The 16,238-nt window shown below is 44.0% G+C and overlaps 1 protein-coding gene across 1 annotated transcript in view; it reads right to left on the minus strand.

The window, feature by feature from the left end:
- thsd4 (thrombospondin type 1 domain containing 4) overlaps window positions 1–13,286 on the minus strand; it is a 71,889-nt gene extending 58,603 nt beyond the window's left edge. The window contains exons 1-6 of the mRNA XM_079496341.1: window positions 13,252–13,286; window positions 13,052–13,121; window positions 10,202–10,542; window positions 8,304–8,721; window positions 6,933–7,035; window positions 5,117–5,253 (exon numbers count right to left, since the gene is read on the minus strand). Coding sequence (XP_079352467.1) covers window positions 5,117–5,253; window positions 6,933–7,035; window positions 8,304–8,721; window positions 10,202–10,542; window positions 13,052–13,121; window positions 13,252–13,280 — 1,098 coding nt within the window. The 5' untranslated portion in view covers window positions 13,281–13,286. The remainder of the gene's footprint in view (window positions 1–5,116; window positions 5,254–6,932; window positions 7,036–8,303; window positions 8,722–10,201; window positions 10,543–13,051; window positions 13,122–13,251) is intronic.
- Between the last annotated feature and the right edge of the window lie 2,952 nt (window positions 13,287–16,238).

Genomic DNA, 16,238 nt, shown 5'->3' on the forward strand with positions numbered 1-16,238 from the left:
ACTAAAAAGGCACGCAAAAATCTTGTACTCGGGTAAAACGGTAAGATTGAAATAAGGGAAAAGGGGTACTGAAGCCAAAAGAGTTTGAGAACCACTGGACTATGACAGTAGGGAAGATTTCAGCCCCATAAAAGCCCCTTTGACTTATCATTATTATCCATTATCAATTGAATCGAATACATTTCAAAAAAGTATAAAACAAGTGGGAAAGAAATTGTGGAAGCACTTCTGTGGCCTACTGGCAGTGCACAAGAAATGTGACGCTTATCGGTCCAGAGTCCAGACACAGACAGCCACCCTCTTATAGATGGGCTTGTCTCCTGAGAGCAATGCCGTAAAAAAGGCAATAGCCAGCTCACTTCATAAACAGACAGTTCTGTATAACATACTTAATTTACATGAGTGGCTATGGGTATTTCCAGTAAAACATCACATTTAGAACCACGCACGCACGCACGCACGCACGCACGCACGCACGCACGCACGCACGCACGCACGCACGCGCGCGCGCACGCACGCACACACACACACACACACACACACACACACACACACACACACAGCCCTGAGTTTATAAAAACCGCAGCAGCAGTGGAGGTCTGCTTTCTGTAGCGAAAATTCATGTCACAGAAATTGACATAGTATGGCTGAAGACAAACTGCAACCTCATGCAACAGCGTCTACATATGATCAAGTCTGAGAGCTTGAATAACAGCATGGCACATGAATTATAACAATTATTCTCCAACAAATGCTGGAGGGGAGAAAATGTAGGCTATTTTTGGCAAAGAGTTTTGCCGTACAGTGGAGAAAAGGAGGGGACTATTAACTAAATACAGACCCTGAGGGTCAATGAGTGTTTTCACACATAACAGTCAAGACAGAACAAGGTTCATCACCCTGGGGCTCATGAAAGCCATTCCAAAAAATGCATGTAAAAAATATTTTTTCTGTTTTTTTGTTTTTGTTTTTTTTCTAAAAAGCGGACTTTTTAAAGATGACAACAGAGAAATGTACAAATTAATGTTAATGCATTCATTTTGTGATCGAGGAAAGGCTCCTAAAGGCATGAAGAGCAGCTGTTTCTTTGGCTTATGTCATCAATGAGCTTTGGTCTTCAAGCACAATTTAACAACCTCTTAATGATCTGACAAGATGAGCCCCAACATGCTGAACTCTAAAAGCTAGAATCATAACGCACCAAGAACTGATTGAATGACTGTATATATATATGTATGTACAGTATGTATTTATGACACAGAGAGAGGAGGGGGAGAGAGAGAGAGAGAGAGAGAGAGAGAGAGAGAGAGAGAGAGAGAGAGAGAACGAGAGAGAGATTGAGATGTGTACAGTGTTTACTTGTCTTAACATGAGAGTCAGCATCTAACCAATCCCTGTATAGCAAAGGCACATTGGTGAATAAAATTAGCCAGATGCTATTAGCATCGAGGTGTCCATAGCAAACAATGCAAACAATGCAAACAATGCAAACAATATTTTCACCCAGGGTGGAAGAGCCAATGTTGTTATTTTACACCCGGGTGTATATATAGCATGGCAGAGACAAGCACCCAGGTGTCCGTAGCCAAGAATGTTATTTGCACCCAGGGTGGAATAGCCAATGTGACTATTTACACATGGATGCACATACAGTAGCATCCGCGAGGCTATAGCCAACAACCAAACTGGCAGAAAGACATTTTATGTTCAACTTTTCTGAACCAAAAATACAATTAATTTAACATTTCTAGAAGCGGAACATGTCCTATCGACACGGTCCATGTGGAAACTAACCCTGGACATAGTCTCATTTATATTTCAAATTGCATATAATAGGCCTAACCGATTATAAATGGCCATTACTGTCAGCGCACCTGCCTTGTGTTCAATTCCAAAACTTTGAGTCAAGGGCACACACTGTGCACTGTTGACATTTTCTGTGAAGCCAGAGGGCGGACAAGATGGGACAGAGTGTAAATAGCCAAATACTCGTAGTAGCTGAATAGTCTGACCCAGCTGAAATTAGACACTCTGATAAAATCTGTGATGCAATTATAGCAATGATGTTCGAGGACACTAACTATAGTACTACACTGATAATAGGCTTTTTAATGAATAGAAGTTTTGCTATGGAAATAATAAGATTGATCTAAATTACTATTATAAAAATTACTATTTATTTAACTGAAACATATTGTCATAGCACTTCAAAAAAAAAAAATGCAACATCAGTTAAATACAATAAAAAAAAAAAAAAAGGTAAGGAGACCTTCATATACTGTATACTGGTAAGATTTTGCATGTCTGACTAAAATCACGTATGCATCATCAGGTATGCGGATGGCACGGCGGTGACGGGCCTGACCTTGAAGTCGACCAATCTGATCTGATCTGATCTGACCTGATCTGATCTGACCTGATCTGATCTGATCTGATCTGATCTGATCTGATCTGATCTGATCTGATCTGATCTGATCTGACGTGGTCAGATCAACACATCAACAACACATCAACAAGACCAATGAGCTGATGGTGGCCCGAAGAGAGAGCACGCCCCCATCTACATAGACAATGTCACAGTGGAATGTTCTTCTGCATATTCATCTTTGAGGACCTCAGATAGGCCACACACACCACGGTACGCCACTCACGTAGGGATAAAGGCTCAGCAACGCCTCTACTGCGCCCGATGGCTGTGCCGACCCTCAAAATAACAATTTTCACCGCGGCTCTGCTGCGTAATAACGAGCGGCCGTGCACGCGTCCTCGCAAACAGCGAAAATAGCCGATCTGCATGAGGAATAGTAGCGTTCTCGTCGGGAGGGCAACCAAATGGTCAGCTACGTCCCTGGGTGCACTTCCCTCCATCCAGAACATCAAGGAGAAGTGGTGCATAGACAAGGCTGAGAGGATCATCTACCACACTCACCACCATAGCCATAGTCCGTTTGTGGTGCTGCCGCGGCTGCGGCCAGGAAAGCGATCTCTATGTATCAAAAGTCATGCCATCAGGCTGCTGAACAAGACCTGATCCCATGATACAATCTGTGGATCTTAAGTCATGCCACATGAAGGGTTCGAATGTTGTTGCCATGTCCATGTAATATCTGTATCTTTAGGCTCTGCTTCAGGGGGGTTAGTTGTGATCTCAGGGTTTGTGTCATGCTTGGGCAGATAGTAGTATCACAGGAGCAGAGCCACACCACCAAAAACAATGCACTATCATTGTGGTTTATCTTGATGAAAGTGTCTGACTAAAATAGGGCTTAAGTGGTTAAAGAAAGGAGAGCTGGGGAGCCTGGTAGCTCAACCACTAACCACATGCTCCTTATTGTGAGTTGCAAGGACGCACGTTTGAATCCGACTCCCCGTATCACGTCTCTCACGTGTCTCCCCTCTCTCTCTGCCCTCGGTTTCGCTTCCTCTCTCTACACTGACTTTGCTGTCCGAATAGAGTATGCCAGAGTATGCCAAGAAAAGAAGAAAAAAAGGAAAAGAAAAAGGAAAAGAAAGGAGACCTTAGCTCTGGTGAGATCAGTGCCCCTTGATGAATCATAATTTTGTATGAATTACAAGTCAAGATTACATCAGGGCCAAATAGTAAAAGATCAGAGGACTTTCTGTTTTGATTAAATATTAATATGGTAAAGATCTGCACTGGATTACGGAGCATGGGAAACACAAAGGGGGTTAATAGACAGAGGTCAGCGTGTCCAACTGTGATGCAGGGGAACTTGGAGGCCTTGGAGTGGACATATTTGGCTGCAGTTCATTCAGAAGCAGGACTTTGAGTCACGCTGAAATCCCCCCGTCCCCCCCGACATATTTCCTAGAGCTAAATCCTGATCAAAAGGGGACTAAACTGTATTCAGCATGTGGGACACTGCGCCAGTTAAAGATACATTGGAGACTCATGCACAGGGACATGTGTTTTAGCCAATTCCCTGTGCATATAGGTGTGCTTTTAGTGCTGCATATTAAATATGAGGTCAGCGGGATAAATGTGTGGATCATGAGATCCCAGATACCATGATTTGGTCCAAGAGTGAAAACACATCCATATTATTTGCCCTCCTTTACAGAAGCACCATGCACTCTTATCCTCTGCTGCCCTCCCCTGGCGAGAAACTCTAGTAAATTGTAACATTATGGTTACCATAGCTGTCTGTGCCTTGACATACTAAATCCAACACAGGTTGTGCTTATAACCACGCCCCCGGGCAAGTTAAGTTTACAGAGGTTAAGGTTAGGGTTAGGGTTAGGTTTAGGTATAGTTTTACTGAGGTTATGGTTAGGGTTAGGGTTAGGTTTAGGTATAGTTTTACTAAGGTTAAGGTTAGGGTTAGGTTTAATATGGAGAAACAAGGTTTCTTCCATCCAGACAGTGACTGTATTATATATTGTATTTTATAGCACCTGACACATGACTAACACATAACTCTACATGAGCAGCTTTAATGAAACAGGCTGACTGAGTCATCATGAGCCCTTATATTATCTTATTCACCTGTTAAGTCCACTTATGTTAAGATTCAAGAAAGAGACTTCTGTACGTATGGGGGAACGGAGACCGGTTAAAATAATGTTTTTTTAGTTTTTTAAACCCAGAGACAGGGAATGCACACGGAAGTAAATACTCATTTATCATGATGGTCTGAATCTGATGGACGTTTTGTGTTAAATGCTGAACTGGGGGTGGAAGTTAAAAGCATGATTTGTTTGCCATTATGATCTTTGAGACATCTGATGAAAGTTATATGGGACCGAATCATCATTATTGTCATTTTGATTCAATAATCTTTGAATCTTTAATAATCTTTAATAAAAAGAAGGAAAAAAATCGAATGAAAGAGTGTCGCACCTCATTCATATAAAATCTTGTAGGGGAAAGGAGAATATCTTGTCAACAACTACCACCAAGGTCTCTTTGTATCAAAGCACTTGGACCATAAACACACCTGTGAAGCAGATTTGTGACCAATGGTAATAGCTGTGGCGTTACTGGGCAGACTCCAGTTCTGAAATGTGTGTATGACTGTGACAGCATTGTGTTGCTGAAAAAGAGCATGCATGCCGACCAAGACCCTAGAAAAAAGTTAAGAAAAAAGCACCCTACCTGACACCTTCCCGCCACACACACAGATGTCTCATTCTGGCCACATGGAGTCCCATCGATCACGCTGTCTGCCTGTCGAACATAGAACCTGAAGCCGATAGCCCTACAGTTCAGCTCACAGTGCTGGTCGCCAGGAACTGTAACACATAGTGAAGGATGACTTCAAGTGCACATAAAAGAAGACCTTGTCTAAAGGCCTTAGTGAATTGTTTTTTTTAATACTAAGTTAAGTATTGCCCATCCTGAAGAACACCTGGATTGTTTCCTGCACATGTGGCCTTATTAGTTTATGCCACTAGCACTGCCTGTCTGTTGTTGTTTGAACACTGCTAGAGTTCACCCAAACACGCAGATGGGCGATCAAAGTGGATTACCAGGCACAACAAACGCCATCCCCTTTAAAGGAACAAATAATAATGGCTTTTATGTGTTGAGGTAGGTTAGAGGGTTACTGGTTTGACAATGTTATGGCCAAGAAACAATTTAGACCCTATATGTGACCCTTGACCTTGACCCAACTAACCCCAAAATCTAATCAGGTAATCTATTCTAGGGACTGATTGCCCAACTTTGCGGAAACTTTCAGGTCATTCAGTGAAGCCATTTTCCCATTGAAAGTCAGCAGGGTTCAAAGCTTTGTGGGTCGAGGTCAATGGTCAAAATCACACATATTCCACACAGAGACATGTTTTCCAAATAGGAAGTCACAATGGTCTTTAATTGGGCAACGTGACATGTGACCTTGAGTGAACTTGAAAGGTCAAACTCATCGCCAAAGTGGATCAATTCCCCTCAAAAAGCCAGAGGTCGCCCTATGTTGTCTGTATAAGGAGGGGGGAGTTAACATTGAAACAATGCGACATGAGCTGTTTCGATGCTTGGGTATTTAAAGTTCCTACCGTAATTCACCTGGCAACTCATACTGTCAGCAGGTCAGCACATTTGAAGGATGGTCCACATACTGTGGATAGGAACCCTAAAGTAGCTCACAAGTCTCAATATAAAGACTGAGGAGATGTGAGCTAATTTTACTGTAAAGGTGGGCAAAAAAGCAAAGAGACACAGAGTGACATTGACTAAGATAACTAAATGATGACTAAAGCTGATGACTAACCCTGTTTTATACTTGATGTAAGATTTTAGAAATTCTTTGAAATCGTTATGCTATAATGACAGGCCCAAAATAGGGAAGTGCTTAACTGGATGGAACCCTCAGTTCTGAGGCAGGCAGGCAGGCAGGCAGGCAGGCTGGCCACCCCTGGTCATTTCAAAGTCTGGGTTAAAGGTTAAAGGTGACTGGGCCCCTCCCAGCCAGACCCCGGGGTTCTGCAACACCCTGCTGTCTGTGTCATCTGTGATTCATCAGACAACAGCCTCATTCTTGAAATCATGTCTTAAAAAAGCATTTGTACATATTACAAACGGCTGGCTTGGTTTCACCTATCGTGTTAGCCAGACAGTTCATCTGCGTTTGAACCATGTTTAACCAAGTCTTATCATCTGTAAAAGGCTAAGCCTTAGTAACTCTGTGCAGGCGAGTCTATAGAAATGGGATATCTGTCATTCTGTATGTCCTGCTGCATGCTGGAAACATCACTGGTAAAAGCTAAGATTTCCCACCTTGTGTTTCTGCTTTTTTCGCCTAACTTTCCTGTATTTCCATGTTTCATTTGTCATTTAGATGGGATATATATTATTATTGCGTACACATATACCTTTCTGCGAATATAGTTTCACGTTTGGGACAATACGCGCTTGACTCTGTTCAGTTCACATCCATGTTAGGAGACTTCAGGGAGCTGGTTGGGTTTCCTACCTTCATTGAAGGGCTCCCATTCATAGACTCTGCCCATGAACGGCTGGCTGTTGTAGGAAGAACACTGAACAGCCCGGATGGGTCTGCTGGATGGAGGACAGGCCTGAGAATGGAAAGGACACAAGCACACACGTGTGCATGCAAACACATCCATACACATACACAACAAATACAGGAATGAACACAGTGAAGCAATAACTGTAAAATAGTTAAACTATTCTATGGTATGGGCCAACTGGTTTTATTTATTTTACTTGTACTGTACATCACATACAGTATATATATTTCAGGGCAAAATAGCTTGTGTTCCAATGAATGATGTAGTTATTATTTAGTCTCAAGCTCTTGTTAATACTTTTCATTGGTTCAATATTTATATAACCCACAAAAAACACTTTCACCGTCAAAACCTTCCAACGGTAGCAAAAAATAGCAGATCTGCGAGTTCACAACGCATCCCGATGTGGCACATTGTGAGCTGTAGAACAGTGATATACTATTAAAAAAAAAGACCCACTACTACAGATAGCTGGTCTATAACTATTAACTACACCTGGATCACATTTCATAATGCCATGCCCCATTGCCATTGACTATCTGCTTTTAACTTATTATGTGCTCGATTCTAATATGATGACAGGCCAATAAAAGACCACCTCCAAATCCAAGCCCTGCCTAAACAGGTCCCCAGCCAACATTACTTTGTCTTCAGTCTATATTTATTACAGTATAACTGTGATGATAATGTGTTGGGGAAACATTGCTAAGTTAAGTGTTTTCTTGTCAAGAACATTTACACATGCCCGGAATATGTCCTCTGGCCATCGGTTTTATAACTTATAAACACACATACCCATGTCATACCCCATGTCAGTACCTGCCTTGTTAGGACAGCTAACTCAGTAGCGACACTACCAATCTGTCAATATGAATTGATAAACATTATACTGGGCATTTTTACAATTTTAGGGTCGGTTGGCGAAAGGGCCTTTCTGTGTGGAGTTTGCATGTTTTCCCCGTGTCCCCTAGGGTAGGGGAAGTGTAGAGGAAGTGTAGCGCCCAGGATTATATTAGATAATTGACACTGGGTGAAAAAATGGGTTGCAAAATCGTGGGTTAAAAAAAGAAAAATAATAATAATAATAAATTAGGGTTCAAATGTAATTATTAAATATTCAAATATTATTTGAGTTGCATAAAATCTGTGACCACTGACCAGAGAGGGAATGTTTACACCTCCATATGCTATTTCTCCCCCACCCTAATGTGAATGTACATACTGTAATCTGTCTATATGTGCATCATAATCATCTCATATAAGAACGTAATTGATCCTGATGCGAAGTGAAGTTGTGCGCGGCAAAGTCTTACATTACTATTGCAGATCTTGTACTGGACTGACTCCCCCTCACAGGAGGAGCTGGGCAGAGGATTGTATGGTCTTTCAGACTGCTGGCTGCCTGTGTGCAGATCCTGCTGGGACTGGGGCTGGAGGGCAGATCCTGGCTGGTAGAGAGGGGCCCAGACTGGGTTTGGGTTTGTCTGGGATGCTCTGGGCTGCTGGTAGGGCCTGCTGTAGTACGCAGGGTTGTTAGAGACCTCCCGGTTGTGTGACCTGTGACCCCCGTGGGCTCTAGAAGCGGTGTGGTGGTGATGATCGGCCACCGGGGAACGCCGGCGTCTGTGGGAACTCGCTGTTCCAGGGCTCTGGCCTGTATCCGTCTGAAGTGGAGCCACGTAAGGCATCCTCCCGTAGCCGTACCTGCCGGGGGTGATGTGGCTCACCCTCCTGGAAACATGAAAACACACAAACGAAACACAGCATTAAAGGACACCATCCAATAAAGGATGTGCATCACTGGTTTCTTTCAAAAGTGTCCTGAAAAAACATCTACACCACAAGGTGAGGTAAATGTAAATGCCCAAATTGCCCATCGTAAGGAAGTGTCATTCACTGGAGCCGATTTTCCTTTTTCTCCTTTATAGTGTATTTGTTGATGACAAGTATTATTGTGTTAGTCTCCAGGACGTTTTTGTGTAATCCTTTTAGCCTTAATGTCTGACGTGCTGTTTACATAAAGTATTCAATCAATCAATCAATCAATCAATCAATCAATCAATCAATCAATCAAAGCATAACGCTAGCCAATGGAAGATGACAGTGATAAATGGGGCGCACGATGAAGGTCATTGCTTCAAATTCCCTGAATTGACATATAAAGTTGGAACGAGGAAGTTAGGAACCTGTATGAGATAGCTGCAACTGAACTTAACTTGAACTTTATTGTCACATCACACAAGTTTACAGGTGAAATTAGTGGGTTAAATATTTCAGCTCCCATACCTCTTCTCTCCTACTGTTGTGTGTTGATGTGTGAGGGCTCTGACTGTAATCCCACAGTTACTAAGTGGTAGCTGAACATAATGGTTGCATTGGACAGCTCGTGTACAGCATGAACCGTGTGTGTAACTTTATAGGTGTGAAGCAAGGCGCTGCTGGAAAAAAACACACCTGTGCTCAGTGAACTTTTCCTGTAAAAACAAATGAAAGAAAGAGGGCCTTCAGCTAAATGTCATCTTTGACTGAAGCGACCGTTTAGGCGGACCTATCTGGAATGAACCCTGCAGAAATGCACACGACTCCTCAAGAAGCACTTGGACCTTGGTGGCACAATGCTGGGAGCCTCTGTTGTTATTTGGCTGCTTGAAATGTATTCCCTGCAACCTCCCATTACTCAACTGTCAAAGCTGTTTGTTCAAGGGCTTCTAAGCTAAAGCTCACAGGAAGCGAAGCGACAGACCTGCCAACTGCCAGCCGAGCCATTGACTCCATCTATGAAAGAGTGGATTTCCACTGGAGGGCAGTCAAATAGCCCACAGAGAGCTTCTTCAAAGTCACTTTTAGAGACGACTACTCAGCATGCAGCACAGTGGCAGAGGCACTCTGCCATCAAACCCAGAAAGTCAACATTGTGAATGAGAATGTCAGATTAATTAAGATAATTAGTGGACACAGCTTTTGGATTTTCTTTCTTATACGGTACACTATGTACAGGGTCAGTGTTGTTCTTGTAATACAATGCAACAACCTGTTAAGTTGAAATTGAACATTTTCCTTCAAACTTCATACAATCAAATGCAAAACAATTTGACATGCAACTTCATCGAAGTGGCTCGATTAAGGGCACATCAATGGCAATGGTCGTTGATGAACGCGAGAGCATTACCTCGCGTTCATAACTTTGTGTGACGTGGTGGTGCTGCGTTACCTGCGTCCCGCATCCTTCTCCCTCTGAGGATTCCTCAGCTCTCCGCGACTGGTGCTGCTGTTGGAGTACGAGGGGCGGGTCATGTCCTGGTGCAGGGTGGCCGTAGGCCGCAGCGCTGACACCACATGGCCCGGATGCTGGGGGTGGTGCTGGCCGGCTGCAGGTCTGGTGGGGTAGTTGGACAGGGACGGCGCCGTGTATGCAGGCAGGCAGGGTCTGCTCTGTTCCTGCACCCCTCCTCCACAGGTACGTGAGCAGGTTGTCCAGGACGTCCAGGAGCCCTGAACCCCTCCATGCCCTGCTGCTGGCGAGTCCTGCCTGGGCTCTGCCCTCTGAGGAACCTGCAAGAGGAGCCACCAGTACCCAAGGTTAGGTGAAGTACAGAGCACACACAATGTAGAAATGCCACAGAAACAAATGGGGAGGGAATCAAGACCGGGTGGAAGGGCTCTCTCAGTGAGGCCCACCTTCTGCTCGCCTAGATCCTGCCCTCATGAAAAGCCTCAAGTCAGTGACCTCATCGCGTCAACATGAGCCTCCTGGCCCCTTCACTGTTTATGAAACGGACCTCTGTTCATGCCTCGAAAGCTCAGATCTGGCTGATTAGTGGGTGTCTGCGAGTCGCCCATCCCCTATTGGCTACCTGCTGTTGACCCCATACACGCGTGTGTGTGCATGCGTGCGTGCATGCCTCTGCCAGCAATGTATTAACAGCAATCAGTGCACTTTCTGTCTAAGGAGGCTGCCAAGCCTGCACCAGTCAACAGTGTGCCAGCCTGGGGATATAACCCTGCAGAGCTGTGATGGAAATCCTACTCTTTAATAAGTACTTTGTCTCCATTCCCTGTGAACTCCTCACGCTCCCCTAGCACATGGGACGTAGTAAATGTTCAGCTTGCCTTGGATTTTTAAGCGAATGGTAAGAGAATACAGAAGCACCATGCAGGGAGGGGTGGAGTTGGCAGCTGGCATCTCGTGCTGTCAGTGTCCAGTACTGAGCTATTCACAGGCCTCAGTACTACACACTATCCTCTTCCTTTGTAAATCAACACCACTGTCATCTCCTGGGTCAGTCCCAGGTCACCCAGCTGGACCCTGTGGAATCCACAAACCGAACCAGACTCACAAAGCTTAATAATCAGGGTTCATTTAACTCTCACAGGTCCATTTGGTTACATTTGTACACTCTTAGGAGTTACAAATGGATGAATTAGCAATTTTATGATTTGAATGTGCCGTCTCTCCTCCCAGAAAGAATGCCCCAGCCCGGAATGCCCTAGCCACAAATCACCCAATACCAACCCCACGAAATGGCAGGTTGGCCCAGGAGTAGATCCTTTCAAGTAAATTCATGTCTGCGACTCTGCGTCTGTCTTTGACTCTTCACTATACACACTCCCTGGACACGTCTTTCTTTCACCGCACTGTGGGGGATAGGAGGACTGGGGTATGCTGACAGCTGGCATGACCCTTCCTGTGATCAACGTGGCTTTTCACGTTGCGGAAAGATTTACACCCGGGTCGGGTTGCGCCCTGGCCGACTACATGTTTACATGCAGTGGGATAGACTGGGCTGAATGAATTCAATTTACAATTTAGCAGAAGCTCTTGATCCAGAGCGATTTACAGTAAGCAAGGTAAACACAAGGTAATATATCAAACGCATAGAAGTAATAATCTAGGATCACAGGTAAACCAACAACCTATCATCAGTCGAAACAGTAAAATATCAAATAATAAATAATCTGGACATAGAAACTATACAAACTATAGTATACCAGGTCAACAAATAAACCTGGCATCTGTCTACCTAACATGCTATATGTAAATTTAATTTTAACCTTTGCATAAGCCTACAAGGTTGTTAAGGCTAGGGCAAGTGCTACTATGGCCGGGCTAAGGTAGAGTCTGAAGAAATGAGTCCACAGTTTAGGAGCCAGAAGGGAGAAGAGTCTGGGACGTGTGGAGTGTTGTCCCAGATGTTCTTAGGGAAGGTTCTGACAGCTGAGCTTCTCTGACAGATTCAATGACTATAGTTGCACTAGTCACTAGACCGTACAGACGGACGGTTAGTCCGTACAGCGGGAAGTAGTCTATGTCACTTGTCACACAATGTTTATCTGAGCACAATGGCACCTTACAGAAATGTTGTTATGGCCTGAGAGGAGGATGGGGTGGTGACAATAAACAATCTTTTGCTGTCATTCCTCACAACATGCCGTTGGCACTGGCAGAGGGCCATCAATTAACTAAGATCCCCATATACTGTACATATACAGTACACTGTATATGGAGAGTCACATTCCATGCAGCTTGTGCCAACCATGGCATGGAACGGACAGAAGAGGACCCCCTCTCAGCCTCCAAACAGTCGAGGGAGGTCTGTCTATTGCTGCGAGCTTGGGGATGTCAAACACTCCATGGGTGTTACAACGCAGACAGCTTTTCGCTCCTATAGCCACCCACACTGCACGCTCACGCACGCACGCACGCTCACACGCACGCACGCACACACGCACACACACACACACACACACACACACACACACGTGTGGCAGATGGCACATGTGGCAGCGGTGGCCGAACGGATAGCGGCGCGGTCTAGATACCGGAAGGTTCCCAGTTCGAACCAGCCGTCCGACACGTTAAAATTACCACCGCTGAAATGCCCTTGAACAAGGCATCAACCACTACGATGAAATGTGTTCTATGAGCAGGGCCTGGCTGGAAACAAGTTCTTGAGCTTAGCCCAGATACCCTGGGTAAATATAGATTTCATTTCATTTCATTTCATTTCACACACACACACACACACACACACACACACACACACACACACACACAGCTCACCTTTCTGTGGTCTGTGGGCAGCTGGCAGACCAGGGGGTCTGCCCAGAGCAACAGGAGAAGTGGAGAGACTCTGCAGACAAAATACAACTGGTTGGAGAAGAACCCTTTATGTGATAGTGGTTTATGCATTTTTATAAGTTGATAAAGTCAGTTAAAGAGGTACACAGAAAGAAAAGAGGGACAAATGTCATGCACATTACCTCAGAATCCAAACGCAGGCTTCGCTCATAGCGTATACTATTGACTGTTACAGTTGGGAGTGTCTGCATACAGTGCAAGGAGAGAGGTTTGCAAACTTTGCATCATCAATCAACACATTATTTAGATAGATAGCAAAAGACGATTTGAACACTGCCTGTTGTACAGTAGCCTGTTGCCCTTGGGTAGGCTAAAGAGCCCTGACATAAGTTAAGGGTCTCCTAACCTAACCCCTGCCCTGACTAAGAGGGGAAAATGACTGCTGCCCACTTGACCATGTGACTTGACCCTTGACCTGTTGGTCCTTAATGAGCGATGCCCCCTGCTGAAACGCGACACCCCCTTTTGAGACAGCGGCTCTGAAGTCCCGTCAGCGAGTCTGAAGTCCCGTGAAGCAGACACTTTCACTCTATACACCAGAACACCACACTGCTGTGCTGTATGTATGCACTCAGTCAGAATAAAGGTCCTTATTGCTGATTGAAAACAGCAGGTCGAAGACTCACTATTTCAAGACTTAATAGCAAGTCATTTGATAGAGTCTATCAAAATGACCAAAGACGTCGGGACCGGGGTAAAAGTTTCCAAAAAAATATATAAAGCCGTTCATTTTAAACTTAGCTCTAAATAAAACAGAATGAAAATATAAAATAATTAAAAAAAAATAACTAAACACCATTTGTTGTATTAACATGAAAAAATATTATGTCTACTTCTCCTACCTTATTTCGAGTCAAGTGATGGCTGAGCGCTGAAACAACACTTTGAAGTATTTTCTCAATGTTATCCTAGTATTGTTGCTGGAGTTTGATAAACAAACGCAGACGGCTGGGTATCTATGTATAGGCTAGTTAGTATGTCGATAATAATCCAACGCAAGAACACGACTAGTCCAAGTGGAAATACACGGTAAAGTTCAATAAATCCGTACAGGTTTACAGGTTAGGTTATATTCCAATGTTGTATGGACATCTGGTCATCCTGTTGCGCAGCATTGTCCTCCTTCTCACTCTCCGCCGTCCCGCAGTCCTCTTTTACGCACAGTGACCAAAAGCCATTAGAAAGCAGCTCGCTGCACAGTGCACAGACTGCACACACTCAGTGCATGGTGCATGCGCCCCCATGTCTGGAGCCAGTGCGCGCGCGCTCTCCGTCTGTGCGTGCGGTGCGTGTGCGGTATAGAATACGCTGCAAGCAAAAGTGTTCAACTTCACAGAGTAGACAAAAAGTTAAAGAAAGATATAACAAATACTGTAAAGTGGCAAAGGTATGGAAGAGAGAGAGAGAGAGAGAGAGAGAGAGCTTTTTAAACACACTGACAAATGCCACACAGGTGTTGCACTCTGCACTTCTCTCAGACATCCGCCCACCCTCACCACTGAAAGAGACATACCTTCCGTCTGGGTGGTCAATATTATTACCATCGTTCTCTCCCTGCTGCTGAGATCTGGAATGGTGCTCCATGACAGCAGAATAAAGCATGCTGTTACATGCAATGATGCAGCCTATATCATGAGCTGCTGCAAAGCCTTACAGGCTTTCATTGACAATAGCCGTAACCACAGACCTTAGCAACAGCAACAAATGCATGCATGCAGCAGAGGATAATCATTTGTCAAGGCTTAAAACAACATTAAGCGCTCGAGTCTGCATGCAGTGCTATAACCACCCTGACAACATGAGCGGAATGTACAGTATGTTATGGTCAAATTACACCTACATTCTCCAGTCGTTATTGGTTTGTATCTCTCAGGTTAAATTCCCAAATAGACTTAATTGAGCAAGACAAGATCAGACACCACTTGCTGCTCTAAATCAGTGGTTCACGAAAAGTTTCATGTCAAGGATTCTCAAATTAATATGCATTTTCTCGTGGACACCATCTGAAAACATTTTGGGCCAGGAACCCCATACAAGATTGCTATTGTTTATTATTGTAAGACGCCTAGGGCATGCACGCATCAGGTGACAGCAGACTGCTGGGCGAGCGCTGGCGCTTTGGCAGCAATAAGCGCTGGCACTTTGGCAGTAATAACAAGTTAACATTTGGTGAATCCCATAGTTGCATACAAATAGATACTCAGATGGCTGCTATTATTCTTAAAGGAGATTGATGTACAACAGCAGATGCTTGAGGAGAACAAAAACGATTTCAAAAGACAGACAACACCCGGAAACAGTTTGTAATGATCCAGACTGGCATGTGTTTGAGATGTCTCAATGCCCGGAGCCCGAGGCTTTACAAGTACGTTTTCCTGGTGGCTGTCACTCAGAGCCAGCTTAAACAAGAACATGGACAATATGAGAAATTACATTGACACTGGAACTGTATAATAATCATTCCTGTTTGCCCAAACTGAAATGCTTTTCAGTTGACTTGACACTTGAAGAATATACTTGACAATAAAGTTGAATTTATTTGAGTCAATCTGCCTGCCTGCCTGCCTGCCTGCCTGCCTGCCTGTCTGTCTGTCTGTCTGGACACCTGGACGTAATTATATATTTCATTGGCCCTGCATCATTATTGTTGTTGCCCCCAGAGACCTGTGACCACCCTAGAGTATATTGGCATTTTTCCGAGAACACTAAACATATTTTTTCACTTTCACTTTTCACTAAACACAGGTATATTTTACTCAAAGTAAAATATTCCAAAAAAGAAATTTCCCATCGAAATATATTGAAGTACAGCAATACATTGAGCTTGAGCTACAATTAATATTTCATCATGACTTTTCACAAAAAAAAAGAAAAATAGATATCATGAGGGGGGCCCTATCATAGGGGGGCAAAACCGGTGAAAAACATGCATATTGTTTTTTTTTAAATATTCCTAAAAAAAAAAGAGAACTGAAGTTGGGAACTTCTCCTTTGGTCCACCCATTCCTAGGACATGTGAGAATGGTCCAGTGAAGAAAAAAGAAAAACGTCCATTGTGGTAAGGGATTTTCTCTAAAAACAGGTATGTGGGCAGGGAAACAAACCTACC

This window comes from Electrona antarctica (genome assembly GCF_951216825.1).
Source record: "Electrona antarctica genome assembly, chromosome: 3".
Classification (NCBI taxonomy): Eukaryota; Metazoa; Chordata; class Actinopteri; order Myctophiformes; family Myctophidae; genus Electrona; species Electrona antarctica.